General features: G+C 40.9%; 2 protein-coding genes across 2 annotated transcripts; both read left to right on the top strand.

Annotated features, from left to right (window-relative positions):
• The first annotated feature begins 464 nt into the window (after positions 1 to 464).
• On the top strand, positions 465 to 2,472 carry LOC104450563 (protein LURP-one-related 5). Its single transcript, XM_010065166.3, has 2 exons — positions 465 to 943; positions 1,764 to 2,472. The coding sequence occupies exons 1-2, from the start codon at positions 719 to 721 to the stop codon at positions 2,175 to 2,177; spliced, it is 639 nt and encodes a 212-aa protein (XP_010063468.1). The 5' UTR covers positions 465 to 718; the 3' UTR covers positions 2,178 to 2,472.
• A 7,134-nt stretch (positions 2,473 to 9,606) lies between these two features.
• Positions 9,607 to 13,086, top strand: LOC104450559 (G-type lectin S-receptor-like serine/threonine-protein kinase SD2-5). Its single transcript, XM_039315990.1, has one exon. The coding sequence runs from the start codon at positions 10,318 to 10,320 to the stop codon at positions 12,760 to 12,762; it is 2,445 nt and encodes an 814-aa protein (XP_039171924.1). The 5' UTR covers positions 9,607 to 10,317; the 3' UTR covers positions 12,763 to 13,086.
• Positions 13,087 to 17,099: the final 4,013 nt, after the last annotated feature.

Raw genomic sequence — 17,099 nt, 5'->3', positions numbered from 1 at the left:
TCTAATAAGTGTCTTGAAGATGATCATTAACGTGATCATTCGCTTCCTAAATCATTGATAAACCGGTTTTTTCAATTAAACTTCTTATCAAGGAAAAAGTACATAGCATTAGACACAACCACGCCGATCCGATTTCCTCGAACTATTTTCATACGCTTGCCAAACTAACTAAATATTCATTCGACATAAATAAGTACGGTCCGTTCCGTCAAATTCGCTTTCTGCAGAGCAGGAGAGTCCTAGGTTCAATTTTCCACTCACCTATCACCTTTCTCAGGCCAAATCAGGCTCTCGACACGTTCCTTAATTTTAATTTGGGGCGTGATTAAGGTAAAAAATGACATCCTTAGGAAACTCACTGGACATCAAATCCCCTTAATTCCATCACATGCTCTGATCACCGTCCCCTTAATCATCCCACAATAAAATAGTCCTCAAATCGCCTCCGCGTCTTTCTCTCTCTCTCCGCAAGAGAATATAAAATATCTTCCCTTTGACGTCAACCATTTCTTGAACTGTACTCTGCAACCCCTCCACACCCCGTCACTCTCTCTCTCTCTCTCATTTTCCCTTCGGAAAGATCAAACCTCGGGTTCCTCTCCACCGCCTGCGTCCCCAAAGCTTGAAACTCTAGCAAAGCCCACGAGTCCTAGGCCCTCGGAGAGGCGCGCGACGGGGAGAAAAGAAGGAAGAAGATCTTCGCCGAACCCGACTCGTCATGACGGGTGGGTTGGTCGTGGAAGATGCGTTCCGCTGCGAGGAGGAGACCCACCTCACGGTGATGAAGACGTCCCTGTTCTTCGCCGGCGACGGGTTCGCGGCGTACGACTCCAAGGGGGAGCTCGTGTTCCGGGTCGACTCGTACGGGCCCGACGCCCGCGACACGGGCGAGGTCGTCCTCATGGACGCTCACGGCCGCTGCCTCCTCACCGTCAGGCGCAAGGTAAGCACCGATTCCTTCCCCTGGCTCCCGTAATCCGTTCGCGTCGCTTCTCGAGAATATCGACTCGGCGTGTGAAACCAGCTGGAATTTAGATTAAAGAATGAGGTCGCGATCAGGTCGGTCGGTTATCCTTGATCGGAAAGAGGACAAGATTCTCAGATTTCGGGTGACGATTGTGCTTACCCCATCTGACTCCCTAGCATGGGCAAATCTGAATCGATTCGTACGTTTTCGTTTTCCAATTTTCGGGTCAGTGTGGTGACTCAGCGCAAGCTCGGACGAGGGAGGCGGTCGGGGTGACGATCGAGCCGAGTCGACTCGGATATTCAAATTCGATTTTCGATTTTTCTTTTTAGGGAAACCGTGGTACTCAGTCTCTGAGATGCATTCTGCTAATTATTGCAAGAGACGCCTGGAAATAAAAGCACCAGACATGGAATTAAATCTTTTCCACCGCGGAAATTAGCATTAAAGAATCATAGGTGGATTTCGAGTTATTTAGTGCTTTGATTTTATTTTTATTTTTATTTTAGTGTGTAAGATTTTATCTATGTTTCGGTTCTCTACCAAAATCTATGTAAAATTGAGCATTTTGAGGGTTATTAAAATTCTTGTCGAATTCTTTTCATAGGTAAAATTAATAAGTCGAATTCTTTTCGAATTCTTTTCATAAGTTTCTTGAAAGATAACGGTAAAATTAATAACAGGTAGAGCTTATATTCCAAACAATAATTTAATAAGTCGGGCTTGTGTCGGGATTTTTCATTTCATTTGCCTTTTTTTTTTACTTGTTTATATTTATCGATGTTTTAAAAAACAGAGGCCGAGCTTGCATCAACGGTGGGAAGGATTCCACGGGGATGGGACGGACGGCCAGAAGCCGATCTTCAGCGTGCGGAGGTCGTCAATCATCGGCAACACCGGCGTCACGGTGGAGGTGTACGGTAGCCCCGGTGAGGAGTACCACATCGAGGGGTCGTTTGCGCAGCGCAGCTGCACCATCTTCAGCGTGGACCGGGAGCCCGTGGCGGAGATCCGGCGCAAGGTCGACGCCTCCACCAACGTCGTGCTTGGCAAGGACGTCTTCTCCCTCTGCGTGAAGCCCGGGTTCGACGGTGCCTTTGCCATGGGGCTAGTCCTTGTCCTCGACCGGATCACTGGCGACGCTGAGGATGGCGTTGTCACTGCCGGCGAGGGCGAAGACACCGTGGCGGACGCCGGGTCGGATGGTTAGGACCCGGATACGGTTGGCAACGGCGATTTGCCATGTGATAAGGTTGTGATTTAGGCCGGTCCATGTTATTTCTTGGTACGGTGGGCCTAAAAGTAGATATTTTGAGGATAATGTATTTCCGTAGAATTTGGAGCTTGCGGCTTCTGTCTCATGGTGGGGGGAATTCTTCTTCTCTCTCCGTCTGGTCTTGAACATCCTTATGATTTTGTAATCCTTAATTTTAGATTAAGAACGAGTCGTTTTCGAGATTTGGGGACCAGATTTGAATAGATTAATTTCCATCGTTCTTCAATTATTGAGAAGATGTGCAATTTAGAGGATAAAGAAGTGAGTTAGCATGTGCATCGGAAGGTATTGAATCATTGCATCATTCGGGATGACGGATTCTTGAGAGAGACTATGCTCTTCTTGAGAGATTTAAATAATCCAATATTCAACTTATGAAGATTGTTCATTTGATCGTTTATAATATGTTAATAATAAAAATATGCAGAAGAGAGAAATATGGAATTTATGTATATTATATGCACTACCAAGTAGAATTATACGCACAATCTCAAAAGGTATAAAGAATCAATAGAATAATCACGATATCTCTAATATAGGAAATTATTCTAGAGAAATCCTTAATTATAGCTTATAAAGATTTAGAACAGTGGTTTCTTGAGAGAGATTATGTTTCCCTTAAAAAGATACCAATAATTTAATATCCAATTTGAGAAAATTATCTACTTAAGATTTAGAAAGTTATATGGACAGCTGAAGTGATTGGGGACATTAATTTCCCCCTTTAATAATCCCTTCCACTTTTAATTCACGGTCCCAGAGAGACGAGAGAGTGTCATTTTCCTCCTCCCTTGGCTCTTAACGCTCCGCCTACTTTTCCTTGCACTCCTTCCTCCAAAACGAAGTGAAGACAAAAAACACTCCGAGATGATTCGGAAGAGTATGATTAAGTTTGGACCCATGTTCCCCCACAAGATAAGTTATTTTATTTAGCATTATAAGCCCATAGTTGATGAGTCTTTCAATGCCATTCCGTTTGAAATTCACCTCACTTTAAATCTCCATTCAACACCCTAATAACCGCATAAAAAGCTAGGCAGCTCTAGAGAGAGAGGGGGAGGGAAAAGGGCAACGGTCATACTGATTTCACATGAAAAGATTTATCTTCAAGACCTTAGTTTCACTATCTGTACCACACGTGTTGGGGGCAGATAGCAGATTGATTTGAAATAGGAGAGCCGTGATTCGAAATTGTAGTTACGAATTTTGAGCTTCAGTACATAAAGTGGATTCTCAATCGATCGTTATTCGCTTTGCTTCATCTTGGGTCTAGCCGGAAATGTTAAGCTAGCAAGAATACAAGCTGTGCCAACTGGTTTTGAATAGATTCCATGCTCCAAATAGCTATGTCTGGGGACAGCTGTTGGAGGGACCGGATCGATTCTCTCCTTACATGGAGCCAGCAAAGCCTCTCTTTCTATGGCTGTTCATCTTATTCACGGCCTCTTGGTCGTGACAGTCATACATCTTTTGAGCCCATGATCACATTCTAGATCCCAATATCAGCCCAAGATAAATGTTGCTCCGACACGTGCGCAGCATGCTGGAAGGAATGAGTCAAAAAGGAAAGGGGACAAAAGGCAAATAATGTATCTATGAAGAACAAAGTCGAAGTGCCTCTTTGGCCATTCAATGTTCCTGATTCCAACCCTTATCTTTCCTGGTCGAGGGGGGGATTGCACTAACAAGAGATCAATCAACACCACGTAGCATCATGTCTCCGCATTACTGCAATGTCTTTTTGGATTCTAATTGAGCCTTAATGGGTCAGATTATTCGTAAGCCACTCGAGCTCAACCCTTCAACTATTTACACCAAATTTGAGCTGTTCAAGCCTCAATCAGGGCCTCATTCAGCCTTTGCAAACCCTGACTTGAACGTTTCAATCTTAATCGAGGAGTGAGCTCTAATTATATTTATCTGTTATGTCTACATCATAATTATGAGTAGAAAACATGGGATTGCCCCCAATGGAGAGATGGATAGAAAATTAGGATATCAAGCAGCACATGGAAGATCCATGGCCGTGCCATCTGCAACATACGCAAACAATCAGGCGGCCCATCGGCCCATCCATTGTTTGTGCAGGCTTGGTTGGTTGGTCACGGCTTGTAAGGCCAGGCTCGGCCCGTATGGTCATTCCTTGAGGATGCCAGGTCTGGACCCAAAAAAAGCCCGCCAGCCCGCTCAGGCCCGTCTAAACTCGACACCCTCACGTGCAATCTCGTGCGTTTTTTTCTTCCTTTCTCGTGTCACGGACAGGCTCCGACGAGACCGTTTAGGCCCGGCCCTGTCCGACTTGGCCATCAGGTCCGATTGCTCTTTTCTGAGGTTGCAGTGCGAGCTCCGGTCGGTGCGTCAAATGGGGAGAGCCTAATGACGTCTCGAGGTTTCTCGAGAGTATACGACGCACCGTCCATCCGACCCGACCATCTCATCATTCATCAAGTGTTGTTAATGCATCATGTACCTTCTTTGAAAAGTGATAACATTTTCTGGAGAAATATTAAGTTTGGCCGGCTAGCATTGAAAAAATATCTCCCATAATGTCGGTAGGTAGAGGCAGAACGTCAGTCCATCGAGTTGACCACGTGGTTTGAATCGAAACACTGCGTTGACGTTGCTCGATGCAAGAATTGGGTTTCGATTTCTCAAGCTGTATATATATAATATAGTTTCCAATTTCACCAGGGGGGTCCAGTCAACGTTAGGTGGGTTCCCCTCGTTGACTCGAAAGATGTCGCCCTCAAGGTTCCTCAGCGGTCCCGTGCACGCTACACCGTATATCGCACTCGGGGCGGTTTATGGATCGTGACGTAAAAATGACACAAATATATGAAAAATACTTAGGTGCGAATGAACAAAAACTATATTTTGCAGAAAGTTGACATTTTAGGAGTTTATCCGTTAGCGGGATAGAGATTGATAGGTGCACACATTTTTATTCGGTAGATGTTAATTACGCAATCTTATACTATCTTATATTATTGTGCTCATCTGTACGTCTTTATACATACATACATACATACATATATATATATATATATAATATTCTCAATAATTCTAGATAAAGATGTAGCATATATTTTATGACATAATAGTGAATCAAACCGAGCATACATATATGCTAGAGTTTGGAGTATTCAATGAAACCATATCTCAACATTTAGCCGCCGTGCGTGATTTGAGATTTTATGCAACAATTGGCACACACTAAAGACACGTAACCATATGTTAATCTTATTTTTTCACGAATAATTTCACGATCACCTAAGTTTAACTTGGGAGAGATTATGTGATATTTAGGAGTTTGCAATCTTGTAAGTATGATTAATATCTTAAAAATTTATTTTTCATCCATAGGTAGTATTAATGGAGAAAATTAATCATTCATAAATTTTTCAATTTTGCTAATTTACTCTTATGAGACATGTTGCAATGTCAACAATTTTCGGTAAAAATTGATCGGGATGACCACATTAGAATTTTGCCCATATATTTGAGATTAAATTAGGAAGAATGAAAAGCTTATGACCTTATTAGCATTCATAGGATAAGATCAAGACGGAATGGAGAATTTGCCCCCACCGCATGATGCGAATTGCGTTGCTAGTGAATGGCAGGAGAATCTTTTAAATTAATGCGGTGACGTATTAGTTGGGGAAGGGAAAAATCGAGCGCCCTCAACCGTACTTTAATGATGACTAGTTTGTCCAAAAGGACTAATTCAATGCAGTGGGAGACAGTGCAATCCCCACATATAGAACTGAGGAAGTGGTTTTCTGAAACTAAAGTTCCGACGAGATGGTTCGGAGGTGGTGTTAGGTGATCCTCTAGCCAACAACGCAGAAGCGCCGGATCATTTTTTCTAGCTGACTGCCTAAATTAATTATCGGATTTGCTGGCGAGCCGTCGCTACGGTCGTCGTCGGATTAGCCTTGATTATCTCCTACCGGTTCTTCGATCGTCCTCGTGCGGTGCCGAGGGACACGAGGAACGAAGCATGGCTGGGCAAAAGAGAGGAGCTTTCCCCCCATCTTTTGCGGGGCAATTTCCTTCTCGAAGGGCCGGTGAGAAAGCGATTTTTCCGTGGCGATTAGTTTGGAAGACCTGGGAGGGAAAAGAGATTTGATTCGGGGACGACTTTGGGGGTCTTGTATTGTAATTGATAAATGGTTTAGATCCTCCACGAGGGGCCCGTGGAGTCAAATAAGGTTCCCTCGTTTTTCGTCGTAATTGATAATTGGAATTAAGGGTCAAAGATTAATGGGCCACGCTCTCAGTTAATTCAAAATTTTATCAATTGCGATCCCCATGATGGAGCTTGAGACTAACCTAACATGTGCGTGACATGTACCATGAGATCTCCCATTTTCATGAGATGTATAGTGCCTCTTGACTTAGGAGATATTGTCCGATCGGTCGAGTCAATTTTACTAATTCATTTTTGAATCTTGACTTGAAATTATAATGTAACATTTCCGACCAATTTTCGTAGGAAATCATTGACTTAAAGGTTGTGCCATGTAAAACGGCCGATCACGATTGGACTGCCACATCAATGATATCTGGCGATGGTTGGTCAGAAGGACGATAATCTTCCCTTCGACTTAGGGGCACTTGCCATCAAGAGGATCCGAAGAAAAATCTTAGAATTAAGCGGACGGAGATTTGTGGTTCCATTCGATGTCTTGCGGGGGAAAGAGGAAATAAGACTATCGTGCACCACATTATTCCAAGTGATCATGGATAAGGATGAACGTGGCATGATTAGTGGGGGGATTTGGGGATGAATGGAGACTGTTCCTCGGACTTCTGACTATTCTCAAATTCACATGCAAAAGGAGAATTAGGTCACATAAAGATCACTTTACTCGATTGGGTCCAATCAAATAGAAGACCAACTTTAAAGGTCATATATACTCAAATTTCGCATTTTCAACTAGCTTTTCTTTTATGACCAAAAAAAAAAAAAAAAACTAGCTTTTCTTATTATTATTATTATTATTATTATTATTATTATGAGTAGGTAAGCTACTAACCGAAGGTCAAAACACCAATTTAACTAGTTGAAGAACAGAAATTTGATTCATCGAGAGTTTGCTGCCGTCATGGGTTCAGATCCCCAATCGCTTCTTGACGTTTGGAAGGCTTAGTTCGTCTATAGAGTAGGCTCGCTCATGCTCCATCAATGCAATGGCCGGTTGGTGCGATGATCTTACTCAAAATGAGCAGTAGTTTTTGTTGGAATCAAATTTCTTGTCATAAGTATAAAACTTTTACAATAACACCGAGAAGGCGTCACGGATCCTAGTCATCATCCCTCCCACCCGTTTTCACTAATTCGGAAGGGTAAAAAAAAGAGAGAGAGCTAGTAGGGAGCTCTCTAGTTAGTGAACTGGGCCTCATGCCACCTTTTCTTTAATCCATTTTATCGTCTTTTGTGGTCTCCGAAATAAGTGGGGGGAGAACCCATCTCGCTTTCCACCTACTACGTCCCCACAACGCTAAATTCAAAACACATAGGAGAAGCAATCAATTTCAATTGCAGATTGTGATTGAGGGATACAAAACATCGGGTGATCTTTACTTTTTGCAAAAGCTGAGCTCGTCTTGCCGAAGCTTTGAGCTAGTGCCACGACCAGCTCCCACTAATTCTATCTTTATCCTCCTTTTATTTTGTTTTCTCATAGGTATAACCCGTTTAGTGGAAAGGCATGTAGCAATGTCAACCATCCTTTCACATTACAACTTTACATAAAATGTAACGAAAAAGCATGACTTATTAAACAAATTAAAAGTTCGAAGATGGCATTGCATATTTTCCTAAAATTCAAGAATTCCTTGTCACAATTGCACACATATGGCTGCTCCAAGAGAGTTATCATGAAGGGACTATAATATATATTTCCATACTGTGGTTGCCCGATACGTTTCTAGAAACTATGACCACAAGTTCCGTCAAAAGTGGATGGGAGAAAAGGCTAGGCTTGCCCTAGTTTTGCTACACGTGAGGTCGATTTCGTACTAATTGGGAAGTTACACCTAATGTTTCGTCACTTGACTTTAGCGCAAAGCTCTAGCTTTTAGGTTGTGGTCATGCATGATGCTAAACGAAAGGGACGAAAAAGACGCCCAAAGGAAATGGCCATATGCTCTGGCTTGCAGAAAATGATGAAGTGAACATCACTCAAAAATCCTTTGGTAGCTGCTTGACGGTGGGTCTACGTTGATATAGAGACAACACAAGCATCCATCACAAGAGTTGGTTGACGTTGAATGTTGTCTAATTTTGTTATGGACAGATCCATGGAAATAATCTATCCTTAACCATTTTCCCTTTGCTAAATAAATTTATATTAAAAAGAAAAGAAGAAGAAAGATCCACTAACAAAAATAAAAGTTGACTTTTCGATAATATATGAATTGAAGACTTCGACATCTAACTTTTGATTTAGGGCCGATGTTTCTTGCTCGAACAACGAAATAGTTACACTATAAACAAACTTTAGATGGTGAAAATAAAGAGGTCTTCACTCTTGTATCAAAAGCCTTTGATTTACCTATGATAAATTAAAAGACGTAATTACCGTTTCCAAAAATAAAAATTCTACTAAATGATGTCAAAAGATCACATTCGATATTGAGAGTGACTTCGTAAATACCTGCTTTCAATTTGCCACATGTTGATTTTATTTAAGATAATGACACAAATAATTTCTGAACTTTGGCCTAATGCGTAATATGATTCATTAACTCTTAATTTATTTAACCAAGTCCTTAAATTATAGCCTAATATACAATGTAATTACTGAACTTTTAATTTATTCAATATTATCATTGGACTTTTGGCACATGTACAACTTATTTAATATTGTCATTTCATTAATTCAAGTAAAGAGATAATATTGAACATTTTTATATTAAGTTATAGTTCATGAACTACATATTAAATAAAGTTTATGGACTATTTAAGTCATTTTCCTATTTTGTTTTTGTATTCGGGTAGATTGCCGCCCATTGGTTACTGTTTTAGAAAGGATTCAATCTCGTTAGCATTGGAGCCATGTGCTCATGCTTTCGTGCACGCGGGGTCAAAGCTGAAAGAAGCGCAAGAGACAGGGTCACAACTGTAAACCATCAGATGTTTTTCGGTCCCAACATCCGTCAAAATTTTACGTGATCTATTCACGCGGAAGAGGACAGGAACCGCAGGTTGGCAAAAACCTAAACTAAAGTGCAGGCGGAATTAAAAATAAAAATAAAAAATAGAAACATAAAAAAGAGAAAACAAAAAACAAAAAAAAAAAAGACGTGTGCTTTCCATCACCTGTCCGTAGCCAGATAGCACAGACGATGTACACTGCCAAGTCCTCCTTGGCTCCTGCCCGTTCCAGGTCGCCAAACGATCTCTCTCTCTCTCTCTCTCTGAGCATCCACTGAGGAAGAAGCTGTATTAATTCCGTGCACTGCCTGCTCAAGAATCACCGAGAACTTGCTGTTCATCCATTTTTTTTGTTGTGGATTCGAGACTTCAGATAGCAGTGGACTCCTGCCCACTCCAAACAATCTCTCTGACTCTCTCTGTGAGCGTCCACTGAGGAAGAAGCTGTATTAATTCCGCAGACTGCCTGCTCGAGAATCGCCAAAAACTCTCTGTTCATCCATGTAAAGTGGAATCGAGACAGCAAGGTTAGTCGTCCTGGTCACGGTGTGACGTTAGCTGATTTCTTTTGCAATTTCCTGTCCTCAGCTTCCATCTCAGCTTCTTTGAGATTAAAGCTCAATAGCCTCAATCTTGTTCCCTGCTTCACTGGCTCCCCCGGAAAGAAATCTCCAAACGGAACTTTGCCTCACAGCTCCTCTAAGTCACAGGCTTTCCTCTTTCTTTTTTTGTTCCCCAAATTGTCCGGAAGCGTTCACAGCGGTCCAATTGAAACTCGGAGTTTAATCTCAAAGATTAAATATTTACTTGTCAACCTTGGTGGAGCTCAGGATTTGATTTCTGGGTGTCATCTGTTTCCTCCTATTTAGTTGTATTTTTTTGATCGGATCTATCCATACTGGTCCTTCTATGGAGTTGATGTCTTTCTCGGCAATCATCAGAAACCTGTGTTTCTGCGTCCTTCTATTCTCCGGGACTTGCTTTTGTGGTCCTCCACTCGTTGGCAAGATTCCGCCTGGATTCCAAGCTTCTCAGATGGAGTGGGTGGATCAAAGTGGCAGGTTCTTGCTATCTAACAATTCGGCATTTTCTTTGGGATTTTACACTGGCGTTGATGTCACGACCTTTGTGTTGAACATCATTCATAACAACAGTTCTCAAGCCATTTGGACTGCTAACAGAAGACAATTAGTCAGCAGTTCTGATAAGTTTGTGTTTGAAGAAAATGGGAATGTCTACTTGAAGAAGGGGAATGATACCGCCTGGTCGACTTATACAGCCGGAGAAAAGGTCACTGCCATGGAATTGCTGGATTCTGGTAACTTGGTATTGCTTGGGGAGAATGATAGAATCCTTTGGCAGAGTTTTAGCAATCCTACTGATACTCTTGTGAGTGGTCAGGAATTTACAGAAGGGATGAGCCTCAAAAGTTTCCCAAACACTAACAATATGTCAGCGTATCTCAATATTTCGTTGGGCGATCTGATCTTGTCTGCTGGATATCGGACTCCACAAATTTATTGGTCATTGAAAGGTGACAGCCGTAGAACAAATGCTAGCAATAGCAATGGCAATGTTCACTCTGTGGTTTTGGTCTTGAACTCATGGAACTTCTATGATCAAAATAAGACCTTACTTTGGCAGTTTGTCTTCTCTGGCAACTCTGATCCAAGTGCCCTGTGGGCTGCAATTTTGGGACCCAATGGGATGATCACGTTCGTTAATCTTCAAAAGGGGAAGTCAAAAACTGCGGAAGCTACTCGGATACCCGAGAATTCATGCAGTGTCCCAGAATATTGTAACCCCTACGAGATTTGTTACTTTGAGAGCTGGTGTCAATGCCCTCCCGCTCTCAATGGCAAGTGTGGACCTCAACCTCTATCATCATGCAGCTCGTCTTACAGATCGGTACATTTTGCGTACATAGCAGAGAAGCTTGATTATTTTGCACTTGGGTTTGTGACTCCCTCTCTAAAGTCCAACGTGAATGCTTGTATAGAAGCTTGCCGAAGCAATTGCTCTTGTAATGTGCTACTGTTTAATAGCAGTTCTGGGCATTGCTTCTTGTTTGACCAGATAGGAAATTTTGAAAGATCTGATCCAAGTTTGAATGGTTATGTTTCGTACATGAAGGTTTCAACTATATCTGGGGCCAATGGCAGCAAGAATATTAAGAAGGAAGCGATTGTGATTGCAGTCATCATTTTTGCAACTGTCGTAGTCATTGCTGGTCTAGCTTATATTGGATTCTGGTATCACCAGAAAAAGAAGTCATTGCCCGACTATTCTGAAGAAATTCTCGAAGAAGACAATTTCTTGGACAGTCTTTCAGGTATGCCTATCCGCTTCAGTTATGGTGATCTGAGTAGAGCAACGAAAAACTTCTCCTCAAAGATTGGGCAAGGAGGATTTGGATCGGTCTACGTAGGTGTTCTTGCGGATGGTACTCATTTGGCTGTGAAGAAACTGGAGGGTATAGGCCAGGGAAAGAAAGAGTTCAGAGCTGAAGTTAGTATTATAGGGAGCATCCATCATGTCCATTTAGTCAAGCTAAAAGGTTTCTGCGCCGAGGGGTCTCACCGGCTTCTTGTTTACGAGTTCATGGGGAAAGGGTCTCTGGACAAATGGATTTCCAAGAAATGCGAGGCCAGTAAGATTTTGGATTGGAATACTAGATTCAATATTGCTTTGGGTACAGCCAAAGGATTAGCTTATCTACACGAAGAGTGTGAAGTCAAGATTGTCCACTGCGACATCAAGCCCGAGAATGTCCTTCTGGATGATAATTTTGTTGCGAAAGTGTCAGACTTTGGTTTGGCCAAGCTAATGAGCCGGGAAGAGAGCCTTGTGTATACAACATTAAGGGGCACGAGGGGTTACTTAGCACCAGAATGGATCACAAACAACCCTATATCTGAAAAGAGTGATGTTTACAGCTATGGAATGGTGTTGCTTGAGATCATCGGAGGCAGGAAAAATTACGATCCTGCGGAATCTCCTGAAAAGGCCCATTTTCCTTCTTATGCCTTCAAAATGTTGGAAGAAGGAAAGCCACAGGAAATTCTAGATTCTAGGCTAGAATTCGACGAAAATGATGAGAGGATTGAGGACGCAATCAAAGTTTCCCTGTGGTGCATACAGGATGAAATGCATCTAAGGCCACCAATGACTAAAGTTGTTCAAATGCTTGAGGGCTTCTGCGCCATACCTCATCCCCCGATTTCCTCTCAGTTTGGCTCTCAGGCTAGCTTGAGCTTTTATAAATGGAGCAGTGAAGACGGCACTTCAACTAGACCAACGAATTGGAGTAGTGATGCATTTCAATCAGAAATTCAGCTGTCAGGTCCTAGGTAACTTTTAAATAGGTGAAAAAGCCGGCAATACATGAAAGAGAAAAAGTTCCTGTTATCTGTGATATATCATCTTGAACTACAGTTATTCAAGTTTTTTAAAATTCATTTTTGCACATTGTCATACAATGCCTGGTGAGAAGCATAATGTACGCCCAACCGAATTACAAATTACCTTTAGGTTCTTTTGAAACATTCGCATTTGTAGATTATAATCCCTTCTTCTGAGAATTGGTTGAATGAGCTGCAATGACCTTTTCTTATCTGCTACTTCTAAACTTGCGCTCATCTGTTTAAAGTAATAGTCATCATGTCGTATCTTTCTGAATTTGCTGCGCCTGTTGCTAGATGTGAAGTTACTCTTTCTTCCCGACAGTAATGTTCTGGAGCTTCCATCCCGGAATTCGGGAATGTGGCTATGCACAAACATGTCAAGTCCCAAAATTGCAAGCACCTGTACCTATCGAACCAGAATAGCCTAAGTAACACTCATCGGGAGCTAGGATAATTAGTGCACAGATTAGAAGTCTGCGAGTCAGTCAAGCTTGGCATGTCCATGCAAATTTAATCCTGTAGTTTCTTCTTTTCAATTATCAATGAAAGCTTGCATTCCTGGAAAGACGGTTCTGCTAGTGCAGGAGACAAACTCTCTGTGCTGCGTATGCGATGATGTTGATGTGGTTCCGGTGCCTGAAGTGTGAAGTAGGGAGATTCTAGTGTTGACTCTAGGTTCAGTTTGCTGCTGAAAAATGCTCAGTGGGGCTTCTTCGGTAGGGCCTGATGAGGCGTTGCAATTTAAAGTATTTCCGGTTCCAGGTACAGGCAGGTGGCAAGAATCTATCGGATGAGCAAGTCGTTGGGGTGAGTTTGTACTTGTTGGGTCCTCCAGGGCGTTGAGGGGGTTCAAGCTTTTCATCTTAAATAAATTTATCGGAGGAAAGTGTACGGTATAGGCCGGGAATATGCAAGTTTCAATTTCAGGAAGGGGGGTTCCAGTCAACGTTAGGTGAGATTCACTCGTTGACTGGAGAAACGTGGCCCTCGTTGTTCCTCCGTGGGTCCGTGCACGATGCACCATATCATATTCGAGGGGGCTTTTGGAATGTCGACGGGAAATTTCATGTAGAATATTCGGTTCAAAAGGGACAAAACATTTTCAAGGATGTCGGCTTTAAAAAATTACACGTTTCCCATGAAGTCTTTTTGTCAGAATGACTTTTGTCAATGGTGATTCTAGACTAGATACAATAGGAGTAATCGATTTTAGGTGGGTGGGTTCCAAATGGTAGATTTAACATAGATCGTAACTCCAATCGGTTTACAACATTAATTTTATGTTTTGTTTCAGAAGGTACAAAGCCTCAACAAAAAAATGGAACAATTATTTCGAAAAATGTACAAAAAAGAAAAAACTGCTTTGAAATATTTATACTGAAAAGGCATTTGATTGAACATGTAGAGTGCAAGGAATTCTCTGAATGAAGCTTCAGCGGTCCGAACAAAATATCCATCGGGTTTAGGAGATCAATCCACTTCTCGCACTGCGAAAGATACTCCTCTGAACAAGAAACGAAATCCAGAGGAACTAATTTAGGGCAGTTCAAAAATAAAAGTAAATTAAAACAGGTGGTGGGTATAGTTAGTCTCGAATCATGGTCATCAATTGGCAATGACAAATTGCCAAAGAAATAGAAACCACGGCACATCGAAATCGTAACATTCGGTGAAGAAATCGAAAATAAAATTGACAGAGAGAGTACCTAAGAGTGGACTGATTGATAGCCGGCCGACAAAGGCGACGACACGACCTGCGGATGTATAGAGGCGAAAAGCCGACCGGCCTAAGGCAAGACTCGCGAGAGAAAGAGAGAGAGGTCAGATCTAAGTCGACTGAGGGATAGGAGACTAGAGAGTAGAAAGCGAGTGTAGAAATGACGGACGAGAGGCTGTGTTTTGAGAAATTAGAAAGTAAACTTAGGATTTGGGTTCCTAAAACAGGTTAAAAAAACTGACCGTTCAATACCCCCAATCAAGAATTGGACCGATTCTTAATAGTTCCAAAATTTTGTAATGGGGAACCAGTGCTCACCCGTAGGACGTTGTATAGATATTATGGCATAAAAGTGAATTAAACCAAGCATACAAATATGCTGCAGTGTACTATTAGGTTAAAACATTTCTTAACATTATTGCCAATTGTTCTGACAGCCATATCTGAGTTAAGATTTTAGGGAACAGTCGGCACAAATTGAAGACGAAAACCATATCTCAGTATCATGTCATCACAAGTAATTTTGCTATTACTTAAGTTTCACTTGGGAGAGATTATGCCTATCGGCAATGTCATAATGATGATTAAGTGAGTGTGGTCAGTTGGGGAACATTTAGCACCCTCGGCTAATACTCTAATATTAGATTATATTCAATTAACTAATCAAAGACTTATTAAATGTATTAATACTCGATTAGCCGTTGGGTCATCACTACGGTCGTTGGAATAGCCTTGCTAATCTATTATTACCGATTCTTCTATTGGCCTCATGTGATGCAAGATATCAGGCGTGGCTTGGCGAAGAAAAGAGCTTCCCTACATCTTTTGCAGGGCAATCTCCTTCTAGAAAAGCCAGAAATCAACATCTTTTCCTGGCAATTACTTGAAAGACTTGATTACGAAAAAAATAAAAAAAATTGGCTTCAAGGACGACTTTGGGGGTAAAGAAAGTTCGTCGTTTTCATCATAATTCATATTTTTATCAAAGGTCAAGATTAGTTGGCAATTCTATGAAAATAAGGAGTGTGAGGCAAATTTGATCTGCACAGGACATCGACTATGAAATTTTCCTATTTCATATGTATAATATCCGTTTCACGAAAAGGGCAATATACCTTTCAAATAAAATGAATTCATTCAATTGACAAAGGATATTATCCTTTTTTTAATATTATTTTTGGACAAAAAATATAAATGGCAAGAAATTTGTAAGTATGAATACAGGAAATGATTGTTACCGGCGATGTAAACGGTACTTAAAAATGCGACAATACACTGAAAATATTGATGAACAACATGTGTTCTCCGATAGATTGAACGGTCATTTACAATGATTACAACTTGGGTATATATCTACAATTGACGTTTATATAAATAATTACTTAACAAATTAAACATGCTTTAGGTTGCTCATTCTATTTAATAGCACTAATTCACAAACAGTCACAACTTCCGACTCGGCCAAGATGATATACTTCATTTGTCAGACTTTTTGTTCCAGCGCTTAGCTGTTTTTGGTTGACGTCTCTGTCGATTAAAGTTATGCTTTCTTGTCAACTGACTTCACTTGATGATTGCTCTCAATTAAACGTGCTCTCAGGCTTCTGTTAATCACGTTATTGACCAAAATACTTGGGTATTCTTATGGCGTTAATAGTACTTTTCAGCTTAACCACACCTATCATCAAGAAAATCCAAAAGAAGAAAAAACCTAAAATAATCTATTATAGATAGAACTTTAATGATAAAACAAAACGGATGAAGATTTGTGCTTCCATTTGACGTCTCAATTATCTGAAATTTATTACCTAATGTACCACTTTGAGATCTGCTGACACATCAAAAGAAATGTCGTGTAGAGAAAAATAGAACTAACGTATATAAGATTTATTCGATGTGAAAAAGGAAAATAAAATTAACTGTTTTATGATTATATGGGAATTTGGATGATGAATAGAGGCAGTTTATGAGACTTTTGGTTTTTTTTCAAATCACATATAGAAAATTATGGGACATATAAAGATTACTTCAATTGTTTTTTGAGGGAGCCCAACTTAAAGTTTGAGACTACTCACATTTCATTTTTTTTAAAAAACTTAAATATTTATTTTATCATGGAATCTACTAACAAGAGGTCAACAAATCAATTTAATTAATTGAAGAATAACACATCTAATGAGCCGAGAGTTCACGACCACGGCAGTTGGCCTAACAATAATTTCTAGTGATATGAAGCCCCAAGTAAACATGTTTGAATCCCCAATCACTCCTTGGCCTTAGAAAGCCTTTCAGTTTAGTCATGCCATGGCGCGTGATAACCCCAGTTGTACTCCCACTAGTATTATAACTGGGCAGTAATGACAAACTTATGTAGAACGTCAATGATAATGTTTAGAGGGGCACCATGTTTCTATTCCCACCAAAACCCTTTTATTCTCCCTTTCTTTTGTTTTCTTTTTAGCATAATCAGTGTACTGAAAGTGCAGTTTCCAAAGTGATATCATGTTATGTAACAAAAACATCATTAATGATTAGTGACTCCGGTTTTTTGGATTTGCATCTGACATATT

Source organism: Eucalyptus grandis, chromosome 6 (assembly GCF_016545825.1).
Source record: "Eucalyptus grandis isolate ANBG69807.140 chromosome 6, ASM1654582v1, whole genome shotgun sequence".
Classification (NCBI taxonomy): domain Eukaryota; kingdom Viridiplantae; phylum Streptophyta; class Magnoliopsida; order Myrtales; family Myrtaceae; genus Eucalyptus; species Eucalyptus grandis.
The sequence above is the reverse complement of the archived record's forward strand: the minus strand, read 5'-3'. Positions and strand labels throughout refer to the sequence as shown.

Coding starts and splice junctions, on each gene's coding strand:
- LOC104450559 (XM_039315990.1), top strand. CDS start 10,318: ATGGAGTTGATGTCTTTCTCGGCAATCATCAGAAACCTGTGTTTCTGC.
- LOC104450563 (XM_010065166.3), top strand. CDS start 719: ATGACGGGTGGGTTGGTCGTGGAAGATGCGTTCCGCTGCGAGGAGGAG. Junction 944..1,763: donor TCCTCACCGTCAGGCGCAAG/GTAAGCACCGAT, acceptor TTTAAAAAACAG/AGGCCGAGCTTGCATCAACG.